This window comes from Hemiscyllium ocellatum, chromosome 47 (assembly GCF_020745735.1).
Source record: "Hemiscyllium ocellatum isolate sHemOce1 chromosome 47, sHemOce1.pat.X.cur, whole genome shotgun sequence".
Taxonomy (NCBI): Eukaryota; Metazoa; Chordata; class Chondrichthyes; order Orectolobiformes; family Hemiscylliidae; genus Hemiscyllium; species Hemiscyllium ocellatum.
This window is the reverse complement of record NC_083447.1, coordinates 3,458,283-3,483,153: the sequence shown is the minus strand read 5'-3', so window position 1 is coordinate 3,483,153 and position 24,871 is coordinate 3,458,283. Positions and strand designations below refer to the sequence as shown.

The 24,871-nt window shown below is 42.3% G+C and overlaps 1 protein-coding gene across 2 annotated transcripts in view; it reads right to left on the bottom strand.

Moving 5' to 3' along the window:
- The window catches only part of sae1 (SUMO1 activating enzyme subunit 1), a 110,544-nt gene that overhangs the window by 67,447 nt on the left and 18,226 nt on the right, over window positions 1-24,871 (bottom strand). For both annotated transcript variants that reach the window (XM_060855932.1, XM_060855931.1), the window contains exons 4-5: window positions 17,578-17,720; window positions 16,512-16,611 (exon numbers count right to left, since the gene is read on the bottom strand). In XM_060855932.1, the coding sequence (XP_060711915.1) occupies window positions 16,512-16,611; window positions 17,578-17,720 (243 nt within the window). The remainder of the gene's footprint in view (window positions 1-16,511; window positions 16,612-17,577; window positions 17,721-24,871) is intronic.

The window sequence follows — 24,871 nt, the reverse complement described above, 5'->3', positions numbered from 1 at the left end:
GTTTAAAAACGTGAAATTACTTTCACTGGAGTGGAAATGGCCTCTTTAAGACCTTCCAACAAAAAGATTATAAACATCCTTGCCGAAGTTTAAAAAGAAATCACACAACACCAGGTTATAGTCCAACAGGTTTGTTTGGAAGCACTAGCTTCCAGAGCGCTGCTCCTTCATCAGGTGCTACTTCATCAAAAGGAGCAGCGCTCCGAAAGCTAGTGCTTCCAAATAAACCTGTTGGACTATAACCTGGTGTTGTGAGAGTTTTAACTTTGTCCACCCCAGTCCAACACATGGCACCTCCAAATCATCCTTGCCAAACAGTGCTTTAACAACCTGCTAAACAAGGAGATCTCAAACTTGCAAAATGGAGGTTTGCTAAGATTTCACAAGTGGTCAAGTATCCATAGTTTAGTTTTGAAGTACTCAGACACTTTGAATTAAGTTTCTATTTATTACTCTGCAACTGCCCTGCTGGGTCAATAGAATTAGTTTCCCATTTTTTATTTTAAAATCTATAACAAACTGCTTAATGTTCTTTTCCAAAACAAAAAATATGTAAAGGAAGAGACTGATAACAATATGCACAAAGCAATTTAATTCAACTAAGTGCTTCAAATGACTGTGATGCATCACAACAAAGATAGCAGCTTATAAATATTGCGTGCCAGAAGCTGATCAGGGGAATAGGGAGTTTGTCATCAGCAGTCAAGGGTTACCAAGTGCTGTCAGTCTTTCCCTATATCACAGTCAATGCCACAGTTACCCAAATCATTTGCACAGTTATGGATTTTACTTTTAAAAAGAAATCCCTACCACCCTCAGCTGATTACACAGATTATTCAGTCAATATACATTTGTTACAATATCCTTCCAGGGACACAAAGTGCTTAACACGCAACCAACAAACCACAGTTCAGATCCTGACGACTGATTCTGCCACAAACACCGCACATGTCTTGCTATTCCCGGCAGTGTGCTCACTGCACCAAGCTGCTATCACCACTGATCATCATGGTGTTACTAGCTAGCCCACAGGGGGTACCACCATTTTCCATTCTTGCCAGCTACAATACGGCTGTCCAGTACAGTAGAACCTGCATCATCTGTTTGTGTCTGACAGCAATACACACAGCCAGCTTGTAAAGTTCCTGGTCAGTCTCATGGATCAGTTGCAAGTCATGTGGATACCTTCCTTGGTTTGTGAGATAGCCTCAGCCTGTTTTTAGGAGGCACTCACTTACCTAACATCTGTACTCCGGTTGCAACATTGGCTGTTTGATGCCAGCCTAAAACCAAAATCTCAACACATTTTTTTTTACAGATTTGTGTTGTACCCTTTGCTGTGACAGTCATTAACCTTATTAACTCCTTTCCCTTCGGTCTTGACTCTGATTTAACACCTCTTACCAAATCGGATTCCTTCCTCCCATGATTTAGTTTAAAATGGTCTCTCCTTCTGTAGTTTGTTGGCGGGGATACTAACCCCAGCACAGTTCAGATAGAGACCATCCCAACAGCATAGCCCCCACATTCCACAGTACTGGTCAGAATACACTGTTCCCACACTAACCATTGAGCAATGTATTTGTCTCCCTAATCGGACTTCCCTACGCCAATTTGCACATGGCTCGGGTAATAATCCAGAGGTTGGAGGTTCTGCTTCTTAGACTGGCACCTGGATCCCCATACTGACTATACATAACCTCCTTCCTTGACCTGCCTTTGTCAGCAGCACATACACAGACCACAACAACTGGCTCCTACCCCTTCCACTTCCTATCCAGAAGAGAGCAGCCTCCAAAACCATGGCACCAGGCTGGCAACACAGTTGTCTCAACTAATGCTCTTCGCTGGAGAACCCCAAATCCATTGGGCAATTACAAATACTGGGACTCCAGCCATCTGGGCACTCTCCAGCCTCACTCTCACTCTCCTGTCCCTGAACACTGACCAAACCTAATGACCTAATCCTAAACTACTGACTTGGAGGTGCCAGTATTGGACTGGGGTGGACAAAGTTAAAAAAAAAAGTCACAACACCAGATTATAGTCCAACAGGTTTATTTGGAAGCACTAGCTTTCGGAGCACTGATCCTTCATCAGGTGGTTGTGGAGGTTAAGATCATGGTCACAGAATCTATAGCCAAAGGAGTCCAGTGTCATGGGGATGTGATACAGTAAATAATCTTAGATTAAAACTTTCATCTTTTAGAATGGGATATGCTGGTTTCTGTTCTTTGATATGTAAATCCTAGAACTCCTTTTAAATTACATTCTCAAGATAGCTCAGCTTTTTAAACAATAGGTGGGAAGTCTGTCTGTGTCCCAGTGCTATGCCAGACTGACAAACCATCTGTACAGTTTTACAGAGCTTTACATGTATTCATGCAGTTCTTGAGCAAAATAAAATGTAATTCTGCAAAAACAAATTCACCCCATAAGCTTAAATGTGTGTGTACGCAGGAGCGAAAGATGGAGTGCACATGTGAGCGTGTGGGTGTGGGTGTGAGTGCACATGATCGAGTGTGAGAGACCTTGGTCAAGTGTGTATGTGTGAGAGGGGGAGAAGGAGAGAAGAAAGAAAGAAAGAAAGAAAGAAAGAGAGGAAGAGCACACAAGTAGAAAAGAAAAACGAGAAGGACAGAGGGAGAGAGACAGAGACAGAGAATCATGCAATGGGGTCACCTGTAGCATGACATGAACCCAAGGTCCTGGTTGAGGCCGTTCCCATGGGTACATTCCCATTGTTGCCTGTCCCAAAGTCTGCCTTGGAGTATGGTCACCCGAAGGTCTGAGACAGAATGCCCTGGCTTGCAGAGGTGCTCCCCGACTGGGGGGGAACACTCCTACCTGGTGATTTGTTGTGCGGTGTCCACTCATCTGTTGTCATAGGTCTGCTCGCTCTTGCCAATGTACCATGTCTCAGGGCATCCTTGCCTGCAGTATGAGATGGACAACATTGGCCAAGTCACACACATGGTGGGAGGTGTCCCCACGTGCAACGATGCTACCAGTGTTGACAAAGAACAAAGAAAATTTACAGCCCAGAAACAGGCCCTTCGGCCATCCAAGCCTGAGCTGATCCAAATCCACTCTCTAAACCTATCGCCCAATTTCTAAGCATCTGTATCCCTCTGCTCCCCACCTACTCTTGCATCTGTCCAGAAGCATCTTAAATGAATCTACCGTGCCTGCCTCTCCCACCTCTGCTGGCAACACATTCCAGGCACCTACCACCAGCTGTGTAAAGTACTTGCCACATATATCCCCCTTAAACTTTTCATCTCTCACCTTGAATGCATGACCTCTTGTTATTGAATCCCTCACCCTAGGAAAAAAGCTTATCTCAATCTACCCTGTCCAAATCCTTCAGGATTTTGTAGACCTCAATCAGGTCCCCCCTCAATCTCCTTTTCTCTAATGAAAAGGATCCTTACTCAACATCTCTTCATAGCTAGCACCTTCCATACCAGGCAACATCCTTGTAAACCTTCTCTGCACCCTCTCCAAAGTGTCCACATTCTTTTGGTAATGTGGCGACAAGAACTGTACATAGTATTCTAAATGTGGCCGAACCAATGCCTTGTACAATTTTAACATGACTGCCAGCTCTGATACTCAATACCCTGTCCAATAAAGGCAAGCATACCATATGCCTTCTTGGCCACTCGATCCATCTGTGCAGCCATCTTCAGGATACAATGGACCTGAACTCAAAGATCTCTCTGCTCATCAATTTTTCCCAAGGCTCTTCTGTTTACAGTTTAGTTCGCTCTAGCATTAGACGCCCCAAAATGCATCACCTCACATTTGCCAGGATTGAACTCCATCTGCCACTTCTCCATTCAATTCTCCATTCTATCTCTATCTTCCGGTATTCTTTTACAATCTCCTATGCTTTCTACTACTCCACCAATCTTAGTGTCATCTGCAAACTTACAGACCAGGCCAACAGTGCCCTCTTCCAGATCATTAATGGAGATCATAAACAACAGTGGCCCCAGCACTGATCCCTGGAACACCACTGGTCACCTTTCTCCACTTTGAGAAACTCCCTTCAAACACTACTACTCTGTTCCTGTTCTTTATCCACCTACATAGAACACCCTGCACACATGACTTATCTTATCAAACACCTTACTGAAGTCCATGTAAATGACATCTACAGCTCTTCCTTCATCTATCAACTTGGTCACTTTCTCAAAAGAAATCTATTAAGTTGGTAAGGCAGGATCTACCCCGCACAAAACCATGTTGCCTATAACTGATAAGCCCATTTTAGTCAAAATATGAATGGATTTTATCCCTCAGTACCTTCTCCAGCAACTTTCCCAACACGGACGCCAGATTCACTGGTCTGTAGTTACCTGGAATATCCCTACTACTCTTCTTGTATAGACGGATAATATGAGAAACCCGCCAGTCCTCTGGCGCTTCACCTGTGTTTAAGGACGCTACAAAAATATCTGTCAGAGCCCCAGCTATTCCCTCTCTCACCTCCCTCAGCAACCTGGGATAAATCAGATCCGGTCCTGGGGATTTGTCCACCTTAATATCCTTTAGCCTACACATCTTAGCTCCTTGTGTCAACGTGATTCAGAGTAAACCAACTTCTATGTCTAATCTCAAGATTCATCATGACCATCTCCTCAGTGAACACTGATGCAAAGTAATCATTGAGAATCTCACCCATTTTCCCAGATTTGACACACAACCTTCCTTCCTTATCCTTTAGTGGACCAACCCTTTCTCTAATTACCCTCTTGCTTCTGATATAAAAATAAAGCCCTTAATTCTGCTCACTAAAGTTATTAGTGACTTTTTTAGACCGCTTGATTCCTTGTTTAAGATTGGTCCTACTCTCCCGATATTCCTCCAAGATCCGTTCTGTTCTTAACTGCCTTGCCCTTTGTCCTCTTGGCTAGTCACACGATTTCTCCACTGTTCACGAATCTTGCCTTTCCTATCCCTGGTTTTCAGCGGGACATGCCTATCCTGCACTATCTTCGAAAGCCTCCCACATATCAAATGTGGGCTTTCCTTCAAATAGCGGTGTCCAATCCACATTTCCCAGCTGCTGCCTAATTTCGGTATAATTGGCCTTGACCCACTGACACGGACATGTCTTGCAGCGGCTGCTGTGACAGGGTTGTATGATGTTGTCACTTAAAAGTAGTTCTGGGATTTACATGTAAAAAGAAGAGAAAGCAGCATATCCCATTATAAAAAAGGTGAAAGTTTCTACCCAAGATTGTTTACTGTATCACATCTCCAGGACTCTGGAGGCCTTTGGCTAGAAATTGTGTGAGCATCTTAACCTCCACAACCACCTGATGAAGGAGCAGCACTCCAAAAGCTAGTGCTTCCAAATAAAACTGTTGGGACTATAATCTGATGTTGTGAAATTTTTAACTAAACTACTAACTGCATCTTTGGACAAAAAAAAATCCATAAGGCTCCCCCTCACTGATGCATCAGAGCTTGAAATTTGATCTTCATCTCAAAGTGAACTGAAATTGCTTGAACATCAAACACTTGCTGCAGATATATTTGCAATGGACAAAAATGGTCTCCAGGAACTTCTACATAGTACAACTGTAACACATCTGTTTTGACATCCTTCATGTGCTATAATTAACTAGTTCATTATTTACTTAATTGCATGTTTACTTGTTTTTGCCTATTTAATTAACTTTAGGTTCAGCTGCTGTATTATGCTGAACCATAGGAATGGAATAAATGTTAATCATTTACCAGACACTTACCAAGTAACAGGCTCCTTCTCATGTAGGAGAGGAAGGAACAGCTCCTGGAAAAAGGTAGAAATGGCAACAGCAACAGAGCATTCCTTTCTCCTTTGCTCATTTTAAGCACCTTTAATTAAGCATTTTATTGTAAGTCATACTAAATTGGCTAGTTTTATATACTCTGACACAGAAAGCCCGGCTGCCACATTTAATGAGGAACTGGTTTGAGCTGCTTCTTAATAAACTCCAAATAGGACCCCATTCCAGATATTAGAGTCATACAGCACAGAAATAGACTCTTTGGTTGTTTGGCCTACTCTCTTAACCATTATCCCTACATGTAAGTGTTTGAGTAACTTGATCCATCCCACACTTAGTTACCCCTTTTATCAAATTGCTGTCTTCTGATATACTACAGTTCTGAAAGTGCCAGAGAACCTGATTAAACCAGCCACAAACAAGTGACCCTTAATGAACTGTGGGATGATGACATTCATGCCTGAGCCTTCTCTACAACATCCACAAGCATTTGATGTAGACTTTAGTGAATTTTGGCAATGGCCAAAGCATATTGCCTTGTTCCTCATCGTTAAACCTTGCAGCCAATTACAGCAATGAAATGGGCTCGAGCGCTACTACCCACACCCTACCCAAATTCCGTCAAGTACCATGAGCAGTTGTGAACTCAGCCACAGTGCTACCAGCGGGTTCTATTTATAGCTACCAAAACACTGAAATTGTTAATACGATATATCTATTTCTAAATCAGCCCAAATAAACAACATTGACAAAGGTTTACTTCGGACAGATGAAGCAAATGAAATGAAAATTGCTGGAGAGGGAGGATATGGTTCTTGAGATCTTCAGATAAGCAGCACAGCCTTCTCCGAAAGGAGAACGATCCACAAAAACCACATTTCCTGGAAAATGTACCCACTTGCGGACACACTTAATAATGGTCTGTACACCAATACCACAAGATATTCCACTCCACACTGCAGCATGCCTTTGATTGGTCTATAGAGGATAGATTATAGAATAAAAATAATCTAAACCACACAAGACTTTTGTTAGCTCGCTGAGTCTCATGACTTTACTCCAAAAGACGAATGAGACCAGACAATAACTGCAGAAACTAAACATGGGATCAAGTTCAGAGAACTGTGAACAAATTTAAAAAAAATACAGACATCAGCAGCTCTTTTTTTTGAGTCATCTTCATTACCCTCCCCGACAAATTACCTGACTTGCGAAATATACTAAGCTGAAAAACACAATTAACTTGCTGAAAAAGTTACAAATATCAGAACTATCGCATTGATGGGTGGAATGGTCTTCTCCTCTCTGATGATTATGTTCCTTCGGCAATTTGCATAAAGATGGCTGAACATTTCTCATGTACAGTATAACTATTTAACATTTCTGCTGATCCCCACTTAGGTTCTGCGATAAATTTTCCTTCTGCAAGGTTTATGTGAATGAAGGCAACTGATCTGCGTAAACTATTGAGGCTGCACAATTGAATAGCTGACTTTATCAATCCACCCTAAAAAAAAAACCTCCCCCCCCCCCCCCCCCCCCCCCCCCTTATCTCTTGGCCAAAGGAACATTGTCTTCATTAACAACACAACAGCAGCAGGGTCTGGTCATATACAAATGGTTCCTGTAGAAGACATTCCGCAGCACTCAGGACAACAGACAGGGTTCTCTTACTTCCCAACGCGTTATCCCAACATGGACGTTCGCGCTAAGCTGCGCCCACAGCGACCAACACCAAAACTTATTTAAAAGGTTCAGAAATCTTTGATACATGTTTTGAAAACCTGGCCAGTCTCATGGACCAAAAAGTGAGGTCTGCAGATGCTGGAGATCAGAGCTGAAAATGTGTTGCTGGTTAAAGCATCCAAGGAACAGGAAATTCGATATTTCCTGATGAAGGGCTCTGGCCCGAAACGTCGAATTTCCTGTTCCTTGGATGCTGCCTGACCTGCGCTTTAACCAGCAACACATTTTCAGCTCAGTCTCATGGACCGACTAGTTTAGAATGTGGAAGATACAGTAACAATTAAAATTCATAACGGTCAGTAAATCATCTGCTCTTTGAAAGAAACTCAAGTCACATTTTATCAGTGGTTACATTCCAATGTACGAAAGCCATGCTCTAATATGAGCGAAAGGTCATTTTCTACTGTGCTTAGCAAGTCAAACATCAGCTTAGCTTATCTGCAATGTACTTCCAGGTTCACTACATCAGGTACCACCTTCTGAGCAGAAGATTCTGTTGAATGGTTATATTTAGATTCTTCTTCAGGGGTTTGGGGGTGGGGGTGGGGGTGGGGGAGGTGCGCAGGAATAATGAGTGGACATTATAATTCCTTTCTGCTGTGCTTTTGTTCATTTCCAGCTAGCCTTCCACTAAGGACTCCGTTGATCTGACAAAAGGTACAGAGCTCTTTTTATCCTGCAGTGTCGAACAGGTCCCATGTGTTAATTCAAGCTTGCAGGCGCCAGGAGATGAACACACTCCTTAGATTGCAGCCAGACTGAAATACAATATCTTCAATACCATCTCAAGTCAGCAGAACCAACGGAGAATCACCATATTATTGCCAACAGATTGTTTAATAAACTACTGGAAAAACTGATTTGAGAACTTGACTTCTTGTGCAAAACTATATACATTCTAAATTAATGCACAAAACACTGCTGTAGTATAGTCCAATTTCTCAGTGCAATACTGAATGCTGCAGTGCTGGAGGTGGTGCCTTTCAGACAAGAAAACAAATAATTGGACAGTTTCAGGATCACATTTTTGACTAATACCAACCTTCAAGCAGCAGGTATCAGAAGTTAATGTGGGCAGCATGGTGGTTAGCATTGCTGCCTCACAGCACCTGGGACCCAGGTTCAATTCCTGCCTCAGATAACTGCCTGTGTGGAGTTTGCACATTCTCCCCGTTTCTGCGTGGGTTTATTCCGGGTGCTCTGGTTTCCTCCCACAGTCCAAAGACGTGCAGATCAGGTGAACTGTCCACGATGAACTGTCCATGATAAACTGCCCATAGTACTAGGTGCATTAATCAGGGGTAAATATAGGGTAGGGGAATGGGTCTGGGTGGGATACTCTTTGGAGGGTCGGTGTGGACTTGTTGGGCTGAAGGGCCTATTTCCATACTGTAGGGAATCAAATCTAAATCACTCCACTTCTATTTACAGATTAGCCCAGGCCTTTGAATTACTAATTCATCCACAGAGCTCTACTGTAAAGCAACACAGCTTGGAAATGAGATTCAGTCAATGATATTGCAGATTGTATGGTAGTGTCCCTATCACTGAGACAGGAGGTCTGGGCTCAAGTCACACCTGCTCCAGAGGAGCATTAGAACAAGTTAATAAAAATAACTATCCTTCGCTGAAGTAATGGTTAAAGATTCAGACATGGTTTTAATAATTACTTTTGGTCCATCTGGTTTGTTCAGGGAATGATTTTACTTTAAAATTTATTCCTCAGATAGAATATTGCTGGCTAAATCAGAATATATTGGCCATCTCTAAATTATCCTGAAGGAAGTAGCGATGAGTTTCCCTTTTAGAGATGTAGCTACACCCAGTGTTTTAGGGAGGGAGTTCCAGGATTTGACTCAGCATTGAAAGAATTAGAACATAGCCCCAAGTCAGGAATGGTCTGCAGATCAGGGGATGGGGTTTCCATTGTCCTCTTGCCCCTGTTCTCTGTGTGGAGGTGGCTGCAGGCTCAGACGATGTTGCAAGAGGAGTCTTGCTGAGTTACTACAGTATGTCCTTGTAGATGGTATGCATTGCTGATACTGAATTGCACTCACCTAGGCATGAGGAGAGTATTCCACCAGAGTGTTAACTTGACTTGTAAACTGTGGAAGGTTTGAGAGGCAGGTGGGTGAATTATTTTCCTTAAAATCCCCAGCATATGAACTGCTCTTGTAACCATTTATATGCTTAATCTAGTTCAGTTTCTGGTCAACAGTGAACCCAATGACAGTAAAGCCATTGAACATTAAGAGCGAGTAGCTAGATTCCCTCTTGCAGGAGTTAATCATTGCCTGGCAATTTTGGGGTACAGATATTATCAAGTCAAAACTGGGTGTTGCCCAGGTCTTGTTGCAGATGAACACAAGGTGCTTCAATGTGAAGAGTTCCTGAACTTTGTACAATTAGTCAGCATCACCATTTCTGACCTTATGAATGAAAAGGTAGAGGTCACTGATGAAGCAGCTGAAGTTGGTTGGATCTAGGACACTACCTTGAGGAACTCCTGCAGAGATGTCCTGGGGCTGGGACGCTTGAGCTCTAACAACCATAACTACCTTCCTACGTGCTGATGAGGGTCTCTCCCCACCCAAATTCCACTGATTTTGGTTTTCCTGGGGCTCCTTGATGCCACACTTGGTAAAATGTTGCCTTGATGTCAAGGGTAGTCAATGTCATCTCTGGAAGTTCTTCTGTCCATGTAGTGAGACACAGACTTGGAAAATGTCAGACAACATTTGTAGTCTGTGCTGTTTTAGCTCATATCAGCCTGAGCTGTCAATATGAGGAAAGCCCAACTGGTTTCAATAATGCTTTGTTGAAGAAGAAAGTGTGGATGAGCCAAGCAACAGCCAGATTTCTAGTTTCAGGTGGAGGGGAGTGTAAGATTAGGCTCACTCCTCACCGTGGTCAAACAAACAAAGTTACTTTAATTGCTCATGCAATTTCTCCAACAACATAATGTCATCACATCCAGTCACTGGAAACTAATGGGCTTATTTTCTTCGCCAGATCAATCTCATTTATGGGGTTGGGTGGTGGTGCTGACGGCCAGGGCGGGTGGGAGAAAGCAGACTGCAGGGAATGAAGAACATACTGCTTTCCTCAAACCACAAAATCCATGCAATTAAAAGGAGAATTCTACTTAATTCAGTTACCAGTGCCCTCCCTGACCTGGGGTTCATGACCTGCCAGAAGTCAACGCCTTCAGGAAAGATGAAATGTTTTGTTTTCCTCTAAGAAAGTAAAACAGATTGGTTGGGGAATCATTCCACGGCACTGAACTGAAGACATTCATTCAGACAAAGCAAGGCATCATCGAGCCTTTGAGGTTAAGTGGAGCCGCGGGTCATGACCAGACAGGTCAACCATGGAAAGGATTTTGAGACGGAGTTCTGCTTTAGTAAAAGAAAGTGAATTAGTGATCTTTTTAACCAAGGCCTCAAACTGTAAGGATTGAGAAAATGTACACAAAGCTATCAACTGAACCAATTAGTAGAACATCGCAAAAAATTTATTCCAGACTGATTGATTTGATGACAACTGACCTTCAAAACAGCACAGAAGGAATCGGAGTTGTTCGGTCTAAGAACTATCCAATTAGTCCCAATCACCAACCTCTACTCCACAGCCCTGCAGAATCTCAACTAAGGCCTGGGGCCATAAGTCAACGTTGTTCTAACTTATCTCTCAGCAAATCTCTCACTCTGAAAAGGGAGGAGAGATGACTGTTGTTATTAACAGGAGGAGCCAACACCACAGCATGGCTCCTGTCTGGGAAAGAGAAAGGGAGAAACATTAGAAGCAGTTTACACTTTTAGAAGTCCATGAAATACTCCAGCAGAAACAGTGATACAAGCAACATTCCGAACAGCTCCCAGGAGGAAAGTTAATAAATCATTCACAAAAGGATCTGGTTCAAGTGGACACAAGTTTCAGAGAGCTGGCATGGGCATGATGCACAGAGTGGCCTTCTGGTGTCATCGAATTCAGTAAGTTTTAGAGCCAAGATGTTGCTTCAACAACAGAAATCCTGTTACAAAGGAACTAGATACCTGGGAGATATGAATGCATAAAGAAGAAATTACCAATTCAGAATTTTCCTACTGATCAAAGGGAAATGGACCCTTGATTTGCTGTCATACTGTGTTTTAGTTAATTGACTACACTCACTCAAAGCAAGTATAGTGAGCTAGCTCCATCAAACATATAAACTATAGGTTGCCACTCAACTGTTTACGCATTGCACCTCCCAGACAGTTTGGCAACATCACATCAGTGTGAAGCAACTACATGATGCAATACAAGTGAAACCGATCTCACAGACTGACTGAATTGAGAAAAAGGCGGTACACTGTGGTTTACCGAGCAGCATGCCAGCACACAACTGGATGACGTGATGCACCCAGTTGCAGAGGGAGAGAGACTTGGGGAAGAATGCCAATAACACTGCATCTAACTCCAAAATTCTGGACACTAGTATGAATGATAAAAGATGTCAAAACTCCTCAGCACTGTTTCACAAAATTTGGGCATTCTCACAAATGGTGTACATCAGCTGCAACAGATCTACATTCAGCCGCTGTTATTAAGTGAACAGGACAACCAGTATGGTAATAGTAGGGGAATTCCAGAGTGCATTCAAAGCCCCTGATCAAAGATACCAGGCCTCCTCCATCCTATTTAATTTACACAAAGAGATGGGACTTGTCTCCCCACCCCAAGTGCTTGCATGCTGGCTCTTTAACAATGCCAATAACACAGTTGCCTAGTACTTCTCATCAGCCCCAATGACGAGCAGTTACTTTAAGAGACAACATTGTCCTTTCACCAACAACACCAAAAAAAATCAGAAGTCTCTGTATAGCAGTTGCAGAGTGAGTATCCTCAAATTGTTGATGTTGTGGTAGTGCCGCAAGTCTCCTGTCAACACGCAGTTTGTTGGAGAGGAGAGAGCAGTCAATAGCCTGAATTAGTGTCACAAATACAATTTTGCACAGCAACACTGACGAGATCCTCAGACGATCAATTAAGTTGAAAACAACTACACATCATATTTCCTGCTCCTTTTTCCAGCTCGGTCAGTTAAATACAAATCTAATCAGTGAGATTACGGCATGCATTTACTAAATAGGTATTTAAATTTGCAACTTTTCAGAGCTACATTCAGGAGAATGGTTCCTAAAATGATGCAGCATATCAGCTCAGCCCCTTGATGCTATCAAAGACAATGTTAAAGTAAGATTTGGAAATGTGGTATTGGACTGAGGTGTACAAAGTAAAAAATAAATCACAACACCAGGTTTAACTTTGTATACCCCAGTCCAGCATCGGCATCTCCAAATCATGACTACTATCGACACCCCTAACTGCCGGCTTAAAGTGGAGAGGATCTCCCAGAAGATCGCACACATATTGACCCAGACATCAATGTTAAAACAAAGCTGCCCTCTGTTGGTGTGGTTTAACTCCAGCCCTCCAGTTTCTTTTCAGTGGAAACTGCATCGGGTTGTTGCAGTCTTACTTTCCTAGAAATCTATTGCACAATAATTAGCAGAAATGCTGACCAACTCTAAACCCATAAAGCTACATCACCACTACAATAATCAAGTAAGGGTTTAGAAATTCAAGGACTGCAGTATGCTGTGATGACCCTGATGAGTAATAAAGCTACACAATGTTCTCAAATAAAGAGTCAATCTGATAACTTGTCATAACCATTGATAAATATTTCAAAGAGCATGTTGAGATTGTATAATGAAAACTGCATACAGTAAGCGCATACAGAGAATTTTGGACAAACCGACTCGCTTTTCGTCCTAATGTGATCAGTAAATGCAATGTCAGGTATGAAATCCTGCTTGATTAATTTCAGTGATCAGTCAAAGAAAAGGATGCACAATGCTTCATATCCATTTTAAACCATAGAATCCCTACAATGTGGAAGGAAACCATTTGGCCCATTGAATTTACAATTTAAAGCTATGCCCCCTTGTGTTAGCCTTCACCATCTGAGGAAAAAGGTTCTCATTGTCAACCCTATCTAATCCTCTATTTATCTTATACATCTCGATTAAGTCACCTCTCAACCCTCTTCTCTCCAACAAGAACAGCTTCAGTTCCCTTAGCCTTTCCTTGTAAGTCCTTCCTTCCATACTAGGCAACATCCTCGTAAATGTCCTCTGAACCCTTTCTAAAGCTTCCATATCTTTCCTATGATACGGTGACCAGAACTGCACGCGACACTCCAGGTCCAGTCTTACCACTGCCTTGTACAGCTGAAGCATGACCTTGTGGTTCCGAAACTCAATCCCTCTACCAATAAACGGCAACACACCATATGCCTTCTTAACAACCCTATCAACCTGGGTGGCAATTTTTAGGGATTTACGCACCTGAACAGAAAAGATGTCTGTTCACCTACACTGCCAAGAATTTTACCATTAGCCCAGTACTCTACATTCCTTTTACTTCTTCCAAAGTGAACTACCTCACACTTTTCCACATTAAACTCCATTTGCCACTTCTCAGTCCAGCTCTGCATCGTATCTACGTCCCTCGTAACCTACAACATCCTTCGGCACTATCCACAACTCTGCCTACTTTAGTATCATCAGCAAATTTACTAACCCATCCTTCTACGCCCACCTCCGCATCATTTATAAAAGTGACAGATAGCACTGACCCCAAAACACATCTTTGTGGTACACCACTAGTAACTGAGCTCCAGAATGAACATTTCCCATCAACCACCATCCTCTGTCTTCTTTCAGCTAGCCAATTTCTGATCCAAACTGCTAAATCACCTTCAATTCCAAAACCCCTTATTTTGTGCAATAGCCTACCATCTAGAACCTTATCAAATGCCTTACTAAAGTCCATATACACCACATCCACATGCCTTACCTACCTCCATTTGTTTTATCATCTTCTTGAAGAACTCAATAAAAGGTTAATGAGGCATGACCTACCCATCACAAAACAGTGTTAACTATCCCTAATCATATTATTCCTTTCCAGATGATTATAAATCCTCTCTTACAACCTTTTCCAACACCTTACCCACAACTGAAGTAAGGCTCACTGGCCTATAATTACTGGGGTTGTCACAACTCCTCCTCTTAAACAAAGGAACAACACTTGCTATCCTCCAGTCTTCTGACACTAAGCCTCTCAACAATGATGACATAAATATTGAAGCCAAAGGCTCTGCTCTCTCCTCCCTGGCTTCCTAGAGAATCCGAGGATAACTCCCATCTGGCCCAGGGGTTGTATCTATTTTCAGATCTTCCAAAATTGCTAAAACCTCCTCTTTGTTAACCTCAATCGCATCTAATCTTGCAGCCTGCATCTCCATACTCTCACTAACATTGCCCTTTTCCAACGTAAATTATCTTATGGATGGAAAACAGTGTATTGGTTTGAAAAAGACGTGGGAGCTGAGACTATAAGAACCTAACAGTGGTACAGACTTGGTGATGCAACAACAACAGTAAGCCGGTTTAAGTAAAAGGTACAGTGATTTCCAGGACAGGCAAATTGAATGTTATGTGAAAACATCTTAACTGTTCCGAGTTTTAGCAAATTTTAATCTCACAACAAGTACTCAGACCCTAAAGCTGAAGGCAAGCACATGCACGTATTTGTCAGCTTGGCTATGGGTTAGTTTTAAAATGTACAATATTTCTGGCATTTAGGAAGACTCCACCCAAGCTCCTTCCCAGTGGGAGATATTGTAATGCACTCCCACGGACACCTAACGTTTTAGTCTTCAAATCTTCACAGGAAGCCTCCTTCACATTAGACCAGGGACAGCACTGGTCACAAGTCACCTCATAGGAAACAAAGCACATCAGCAGTCCTTCCTGTCATGTTAACTGATCGAGAGATCAGCAAGTTGCTGCATGAGGCTTGTTATAACAAGGCAGTAACAGATAAAGGGGTGATGAGAGATGTTTATTCATCATCTCAAGCTACTTTCAAAAGGATTCATTCTCCTTTTACATTACAAATTTGTCTGTTTCAAACTCATGTGTATACTGGTGACAAATTAGACAATGGGCAAACAGTTTGGTATTTCACTCAGGTTAAGAGAATAACTTAAAAAAAAATTACATATATTCAGTGTCAGGAAGAGAGAAAACGATCTATTCTGCTGGTAAAGTGCAGCAGTACACAGACTTATGCCTCCACAGGCGGTGTCACAATTAAACTGTGGTGCCTCAGAGGTCACTTAACTGCTCTGTAGCTGAACTGCATCAATAGAAATAACCAATCTATTGGGGGAAAAACTCCTAGAGAGTTTATCTTTAGGCTGGAAATTAATGTTTCAAATGAGTGCAGCACAGAATTTGAGTGACATTTCTGAAGTGACAGATTCATCTCCAGATTTTAACTGAATAAAACAACATAATCTGAACCACGAGGAGAAAGTGAGGCCTGCAGATGGTGGAGATCAGAGCTGAAAATGTGTTGCTGGAAAAGCGCAGCAGGTCAGGCAGCATCCAAGGAGCAGGAGAATCGACGTTTCGGGCATAAGTCTGAAGAAGGGCTTATTTCCTGTTCCTGAAAAAGGGCTTATGCCCGAAATGTCAAATTTCCTGCTCCTTGGATGCTGCCTGACCTGCTGCGCTTTTCCAGCAACACAATCAGAACCACCTCAACACTATTCCACTCAAATCAAGCAGACAATTGGAATAAAAGGACAGGAGGGACATCCAAAGGGTTAAAATAAATATCATCATCCATTCGTTACCATAGCAGATTTGGGAGGCTAAGACCAGAGTATATTCAAGAGATGGATAACATTTTAGGTATTAAAAAGGTGTCAAATTATACGGAGAGAAAATGAGAATATGGGGTTAAGATAGTGGGTTAGTCATGACCATACTGAATGGTAGAGCAGGCTCGAAGGGCTGAATGGCCCATTCTTAGTTTTTAGTACAGCATTGCTTTAGCAACAAATGCTCTTGATTTGCCTACCTTTTTGATCAACGTAGTTTCGTTTGGATCAATCTTCACTTTTTTAGCTTTTGGTCCATCTTCTTCACCTGATCCAACTTTCACCACCTTCTGCTTTTCCCTGAAGAATATTCAAATGGAGATTAAATTCAGATGCTGGTTACATTTTCAATGCTTCCCTGCAGTAACATATTTACTTCTTCTGTAAGACACTCTGATGCTTCACTGTGCAAAACCAATTAAATATCGTCCATAACAGAAAGGCTGGACTCAGGCGTGCCAGCAGTTTGAGAATAATGCTTGATGGAAGCTACTTCAAAAATCAAGCTCAACTGAAATTCATCCTAAGTGCTCTAGTCAGGGTGATAAGAGTGGGAGAAGAACCAAAAAAAAAGGAAGTTAAAAAAAATCACACAACACCAGGTTATAGTCCAACAGGTTTAATTGGAAGCACGAGCTGAAAATGTGTTGCTGGAAAAGCGCAGCAGGTCAGGCAGCATCCAAGGAGCAGGAGAGTTGACGTTTCGGGCATGAGCCCTTCTTCTGGAAGCACACTTCCAATTAAACCTGTTGGACTATAACCTGGTGTTGTGAGATTTTTAAACCTTGTACACCCCAGTCCAACACCGGCATCTCCAAATCACAAAAAAAAAAGGAAGTCATTGCTGAATATATTCTGACGATGATCAGGAAGAGTAGAGTGGAACCAAGAGGACAGCTGCAGTGACAAAAAACGAAATTGTTGGAAAGTTCAGTATATCTGGCAGCATCGGTGGAAAGAAATCAGAGCAAACATTTCAGGTCCAGTGACCCTTCCTCAGAAAAGCTGAAGTTGGGCAACGGAGGAGAGGTTTTAGAGGATGGCGGGGTTATCCTTCATGTCAGAGCACACACAGTGGAATTGAAGAGAAAGCAGGGTGGCAATCCACAGCAGTTACACAGTTCCCCACCATCAGCTTAGCTGCACAGAGTACAGGAGATGGAGAAGAGGAAAAGAATACTTCACTGGAAGTATTAAAACCAAGAAAATCCTCTGAGACTATGTTAAGGTGCGTTTGTGGAAAAAAACTAAATTATTTACACTTACTCTACAAACGTGTGCTCTCCCAAATCAGAAAACATGTAACCGTGGTAACCAAAGACATCGCCAGCAAAGAATTTAATGCCGTGCGATCGGCAGAACTGATCGATTCGGACCATCACATCCCGTGGGCAACAAGTCAGGCAGATCTGTAAAAGTGAATATTATAAACTAATTAGCATACAGGCATCAGTATGGATCAATATATTTAGGATGCTAATTTAGGATCCAAGTTTGGTATCTCTAGAAGAACATTAGAAATGTGCAACAGTGGAAGTGAAAAGGCAAATGATGGTGCAATATCTCAACAGATCACACTAAATAAAGATCTCAACATATAAATGACAGTCTATCAATCACTTGCAAAGCAGCAGCAATTGTAAAAAGTTGCAGCCCCAGCACAGATGCTCCAAATCGGATAAAGATCCACTTATGCAAATATATTTTCTGTCAGGCAGCAAACTTTCTACCCATGCTAATAAAATACCAATTACTGCAATAGCTTCTCTACTTTCTGCTTTGATGTGGCACCTTATCAAATACATTCTAGAAATCCAACTACAGTACATGTATAGGCACCTCTTTCTCACAGCACAGGCTAAGATGCAAGGACTTCAAACAGCTACAAACCCATGTACCTAAGCTGTCTTTCACCCTCACTGCACTAATTTTCATTCATTAAAAAAAAGCTGCACTGTCATTTAGAAAGACAAAGAGGAAACGCTGCAGAGATGCATGGGCCAGTTATCAGTCTGAAGAAAAATAAATCTCACCCATGTGTCTTTCACCATGATTAAACTGTTGATTTTCTTCTCTTATCTCCACTTCTTCCTTACAACTAATTTAATGCTTACAGCAAGTACTGTGCGCTTTGCTGGTTTTTACACCATTTCAGATGGGCCAATACATTTACAATAACTCCACAAATAAAGGGGAAATCACACAAAACTCCCAATTTCCAAAATGCACGAAGCTCACCAGGTAGAATGGTGGGGATTTTAAACAGCAGAACAATTAGGAAATTGTTTCCAAAACAAATCGGTGCTGAACCCACCCTTTTGGGCCGCGGTGGTTAACACCGATGTCTCACAGCACCAGGGATCCAGGTTTGATTCCAACCTTGGCCAACTAGCTGTGTGGAGTCTGCACGTTCTCCGTTTCCACCAAGTGCTCTGGTTTCCTACCACAGTCCGAAGATGTGCAGGTTTGGCCAATTAGCCATGGAAAATGTAGGGTTGTGAAAGTGCTGGATTTGGATGGGATGATCTTTGGAAGGTTGGTACAGACTCAATTGGCCGAATGGTCTAATTTCATACTAAGGATTCTATGATTCTAGAAAAGAATAGAGAACTCGGTTTGGGACGGCACAGTGGTTCAATGGTTACCGCTGCTGCCTCACAGACCCTAGGTTTGATTCCACCCTGGGGTAACTGTGTGTGGAGTTTGTAGGATGCGGGGGCTTCCTCTGGGTGCTCCAGTTTCGCTTCTCAGTACAAAGTAGTGCAGGTCAGTTGGACTGGCCATGCTAAAACATCCATAGGCTCAGGGACGAGTAGGTTTGGTGGGTTAGCCATGGGAAATGCACGGTTACAGGGATGGGTCTGGATGGGATGCTCTTCGGAGGGCCTGCCTGGACCCAATGACCTGCTTCCACTCAAAACCATGCACACCAAATAACTCCACACTTCAATATCCCCATTTTTAGATACAAGCGTCTGTTGCGTGATTATTTTTAATGTACAAAACTGGGAGAATAATGCCTTTCAGTAATTTCATGGCTAATGGATTGCAGGAAAAAAATGGTAATGTTGTCACATGCTTGACCTGAATGAAAAGGTAATATAACACATGGAATCAGACTTAGTTTAATCTTTCCAAAGTTAATAATTATACATAGAAAGAAAAACTGCTCAAGATATTCAGCTGGTGGGGGCACTGGACTCAGCATTACCTCTGCTTTCCCTCCACAGATGCTGCCAGACCAACCAAGTATCTCCAGCAATTTCTGTTTTCGTTTCTGGTTTGCAGCATCTATAATTCTTTGTTTGACATTTATAATTATAAATTTTTAGATTTTTTTGGTGGGGTGCAGTGGCGGGGGGGGGTGGAAGAGAGAGAGGGAGAATTTTTTGGAGGGAGCTCCTTGCATAATGCATGTCTAGCTTGATCAATGATGTGGAAAGCTGGTGATTTTGAAGGTAGATAACTGGACACTTGTCAAACAGATTTCAGTAAATGTGGGAATGTGTGTTCTCGTTCCAGACAGTCAAATGTTGCCTTCTGTCAAACCTTACTGAATATAACTGGTATCGGAAAGTCGTATATCACCTCCTGGATGACATTAAAACCTGGATGACCAACTGTCTCAAACTTAATAAGTTTGAGTCTCCAACATCTGTTTTAGTACAGGCTGCATCTATTTCAGAGAGAGGGGGATTTCCAGGACTCTGCAGGACCTTCAGAAACAAAGGAAGCTTGACAGTGTGAAATATTGCTTTAGTTCTCTAAGAATCAGTCAACTGGAGAATCATTCCTTGTCGGGGAGTGGGGGAGGGGGAAGGGAAGGGAAGGGGAAGGCCAACAGAGAATGAAATTGTGCAAGGTAATCCAACTAAATGAAATGTGTTTCTATTGCAAGCAACTATGGAGCTTCAAATCAGCATTTTCTGCAAATATATTTTCTCATTCTATCCAATCGTAGCAGCCTTTGTATACAAGTATGTATTAGTTATCCATCTCTCCCCACCTTCTGCTTTCCCAAACCTCCGTTAACCCCCCACATTATGCGCGCACATAGCATGAAACTGATTATGTCCAAAAACACATGCTGTGCTAGAAGGGAAGAAGAATTCAGGGGCTTTTCAATGCATCAACATTCTTATCTGAATATTGCGATCACCTTCAGTGAATGGATTTTGTCCTGTTTGCTTTCCTATGCTTTACTTTGTCCAGGAATTCTTTTTATATCAGTTTGTCAAAGTTAAGAATCTCACAAAAAACACAAAGAAATAGATAAATTACAACTGTTTTACACTTGTGTAAGTCCTTCAGTTTAGAATTGACGGATGTTTTTATGCATTTACTGTTGACAGAATTTTGGGGACGCAGTTTATTTTTATTTCAACTCTTATTTGTTGGTTGAGGGGGTGGAGGCAAAAAAGGGAAATAAATGCTGTCTGTCGAGGTCTGTAACTTAGAGTGAAATAAAGAGAATTTGAGACCATAGAGGAAACAGATGGAGCACAGCGACGGAACATCGGAAAGCATCCAACTTCTGATGAACTCAGCAGTCAATCGATTAAACTGCAGCTCAAAATGTTGTCACGGTGCAGATAAGGATCAGACCAGACACATTCAGATTGTGTTCATAGAGAGCAGCATGAAATCCTTGTTAAAATAGTCACAATGAAGCTTTCAATGAGTGTTTTTATAGTGATGAAAATGATGGATTCTAACCAGTGCCTGTACAGACCGGGTGGACAATCCCATTATTACTACAGTCCACCTTTATGCTAAAACATGGAAGTACTAAATGGTGCAGCAGTCACCCGATTGGTCACAGAAATTTTCATTCCCTCCCTGCGCCCCTTTTTGTAAAATCGCACGCCTGCCATCCGTGCCCCTCCCTTTTTAATCCACTCCAAGTTCCTCCTGCATCCTTCTCTCCCATGTGTCCCCTCTCCTGTGTGTTCCTGTCACCCTCACACAGCCCACTCTCCTATAAACCCCTCTGGTGCAGCCCTTTCCTTACCCACCACTTTCACGTGGTCCCTCCCTTCCCAACACACAACCACTCCCTCCCATTTATTCACTCCCTATCTAGACCCCTTCCCTTTCCTCCACACATGTATTGAATGTCCATGCCCTCCCCTCTTTTTTACTATCTTTTTCCTTATCTGCCTCTTTCTATTATTGCCCATATTACTATTTCGTCCTACCACCTCACCTCTCCCTTTGATTGGTTACGTCTACCCAAACTTTAGCTTAAAGCCCGCGAGGGAAATATTTCTCTCAAACCTGATTGAGATATTTGATGATTGATGAAGGCAGAGCAACAGACATTGTTTATTCAGATTTTAGTATTCCTTTGACAAGGTTCTGCATAGTATAATAATTAGTTAAGTTAGGTCACATGGGATTTAGGGCGATCTTGCCAATTGGATACAAAATTAGCTTAACGACAAGAGACAGTGTGGTGGTGTACAGTTGCCTGTCATCAGCAGTCTTCCACAGGGATTCATTCTGGGTTCTCTTTTGTTTGTCATTTTATAAAAATGATTTGGATGAGAATATAGAAGACATGGTGAGTAGGTTTGTGGAAGACACCAAAATTAGTGACATAGTAAACAATGAAGAGGGTTTTCTAAGGTTACAAAGGGATCTTGATCAAATGAGTCAACGGGTTGAAAAAATGGCAGATGGAGTGCAATTTGGATAAATGCAAGGTATTGCAATGAAGTAAAACAGACAAGGGCAGGTCTTGTAACAATTAATGGTAGGCCTTGGGTAGTATTATAGAAGAGAGGGACTTGGGGGTTCAGGTATAAAATTGCTTGAAGTTTGTGTCATATACATAGGGGTAAAAGGAGGTTGGCACGCTTACCCTCATTATCAAACCTTTGTGTAAAGGAGTTGGAAAGTCATGTTGAAGTTAAGTTTGGGATTATGGTTGGCATGGACTGGTTGGACCATTGGGTCTGTTTCCATGCAGAATGACTGACTCTCCTAGTTACCCAGCTGGCTACAGCAACAGTTCCAGCATGGTTCAGGACCATACCAACTTCAACTAGAACATAACAGCAGAGTACAGGCCCTTCAGCCCTTGATGTTGATGGAACCAATCTGAAGCTCAGCTAACCTACACTATTCCATTAGCATCCATACATTTATCCAATGACCATTTAAATGCCCTTCAAGTTGGCGAGTCTAATGGTGCAGATTTCACTTTTTCAGTATTGAGGCCAAGACCAATACACTGGAACCCAGTTCTCCCTCAGTGTTTGAGCTATGCACCAAGTTCTCTATAATCTTATTTGCCCTGTGGAGCACAACCTCTTTCCTGGTTCTACTAATGGCATCTGTCACATGAATTGGAACACCTTGCTGAACTTACTGTCACACCACAGTCCATCCCTCAATCTCTCCCATTGAGGAGGGCATCTCTAAAAACCAAATCACTTTACAACACCATAGCATTCTTAATGGAATTTATATCACTACACTTGCCTGGAGCATGGATTGAAACTCTTTACTCAACACCTTTGCCGCTATGAACTGCAAGATAACTCAGATTCATAGTCTCCAGACACTCTGAGATAGGGACTTAATGCCAGTGATGCAGTTGGCTTTTTTCTCCATTCCCTGAATCAGGCACAAAATCAAACTCTGCTCCACTGAACTCACTCTGCAGTTTGGGAGCTGCCATGCTATTTTTGATCTGAATGAATGCATCAGTTTACCAGCACAAACCCAGTGCTGTTATTTTTCATCTCTGATCCACTGACGTCTTATCTGTGTACTGCACAACCCGAGAGGTTATGGAACGGTGACCCACCATTCACACGGAGACAATGCCCTCAGACAGTTAACAATCCTGTCATTAAGCTGAACATTTATGTCCAGCACCTCAGCTGCATTGTTCTCAGATGAGAGATACCTCTAAATTGCAGTTCTCTCTCCTTTCCCCCAATCAAAAGCCCAACAGATTTTGTTTTAGTCAATGCATTTCAAAGTTCCTGTTATGAGTGAAAAGAAATTTCCTGGCAGACAGCGACTTCAGGCAGTGGAGTGCCACAATGCAAGGATTAAAAACAATCAATTCTTTGATTTACCCTTGGGGAAAACAAAGCTCTAACTTGAATCCGTTCTTCATTAGATTCTGACACCTGCTGACCTCAAATCACATTCAAAAATAAAAAATTCAATGAAAGAAAGAGAGACACAGAGAGAGAGACAGACAGAGACAGACAGAGAGAGAGAGAGAGACAGACAGACACAGAGAGAGAGACAGACACAGAGAGAGAGACAGACAGAGAGAGAGAGACAGAGAGAGACAGAGAGAAAGTGGAGGAGATGCACTGGAGGGCATCTTCAAACACATGGGAAGGGAAATTGCAATCTTGGAAGAAGGACACCATCTGGGATTTTCTAAAGTGGAATTGGTAATCCTGGGAACAGATGTGGCAGAGGCAGAGGAATTGGGAATAAGGGATGGCGTTTTTACAGGTGGTAGGGTGGGAGGTGGTGTAGTCTAGGTAGCTGTGGGTGTCAGTGGGCTTGTTGTAGATGTCCGCGGTTAGTTGGTCATGCCAACCTTCTCAATCCTGGTTTCCAAAGTTAATTAGAAACCTCATTAACCTCTCCCCATTCCACAACAAACCTGGGTGGTCAGCTGGTGCAACATCATTCCTCCTTTTTCTCAGGACAGTTCATTTCATCTAAATAAAAAAAAAGGAAATTGCATGCTGATCCTTTTCAAAAGGTTGGCCTAGCCAACAGATAGCTCTCATTGTTCTTTACGATGTAAAAAAGGTACTCAACATTCACCTAGTGGTATACAGCACATTGGTTCGGAATAACATTGGAATGATATTTCTTTGGCAGGGGAACCCATCTCCCATCTCCCCAAAGTCAACACTGCAAGTGCTCCTTTAGGCTGGATAGATAACCACAAGATAAGTGAAGGTATGCAGACTGACATACCTACTCCCTTAGTTCCAATGCAGAATCACAGACTGCAATACCACTCAATTGAAGATGGGTAAACTGCACGAGAACCAATTTCCAGTCAGTTAAAAATATTTCAGGTTAAAAGCAGACTTGAAAAATCAATTACAGAGTCTTGAGGAAGACTGACAGAAGACAGACTGGAGAACAATGTTACTTGAATGCAAAACCAAAGATAATGCCCCTCTACTTGTCTTAATTACTGAAATGTCATTAAAATGCAGCTTAGAGTCATAGGGTCACAGATGTACAGCACAGAAACAGACCCTTCGGTCCAACTCGTCCATGCCAACCAGATATCCCAAAGCAATCTAGTCCCACCTGCCAGCACCCGGCCCATATCCTCTGAACCCTTCCTATTCATATATCCATCCAGATACATTTTAAATGTTGCAATTGTACCAGCCTCCACCACACCCTCTGGCAGCTCGTTCCATATACGTACCACCCTCTGCATGAAAAAACTGCCCCTCAGGTCTTTATCTTTCCCCTTTCACTCTCAACCAATGCCCTCTAGTTCTGGACTCCCCCACCCCAGGAAAGAGACTTAGCCTATTTTTGCACCATTTACCTA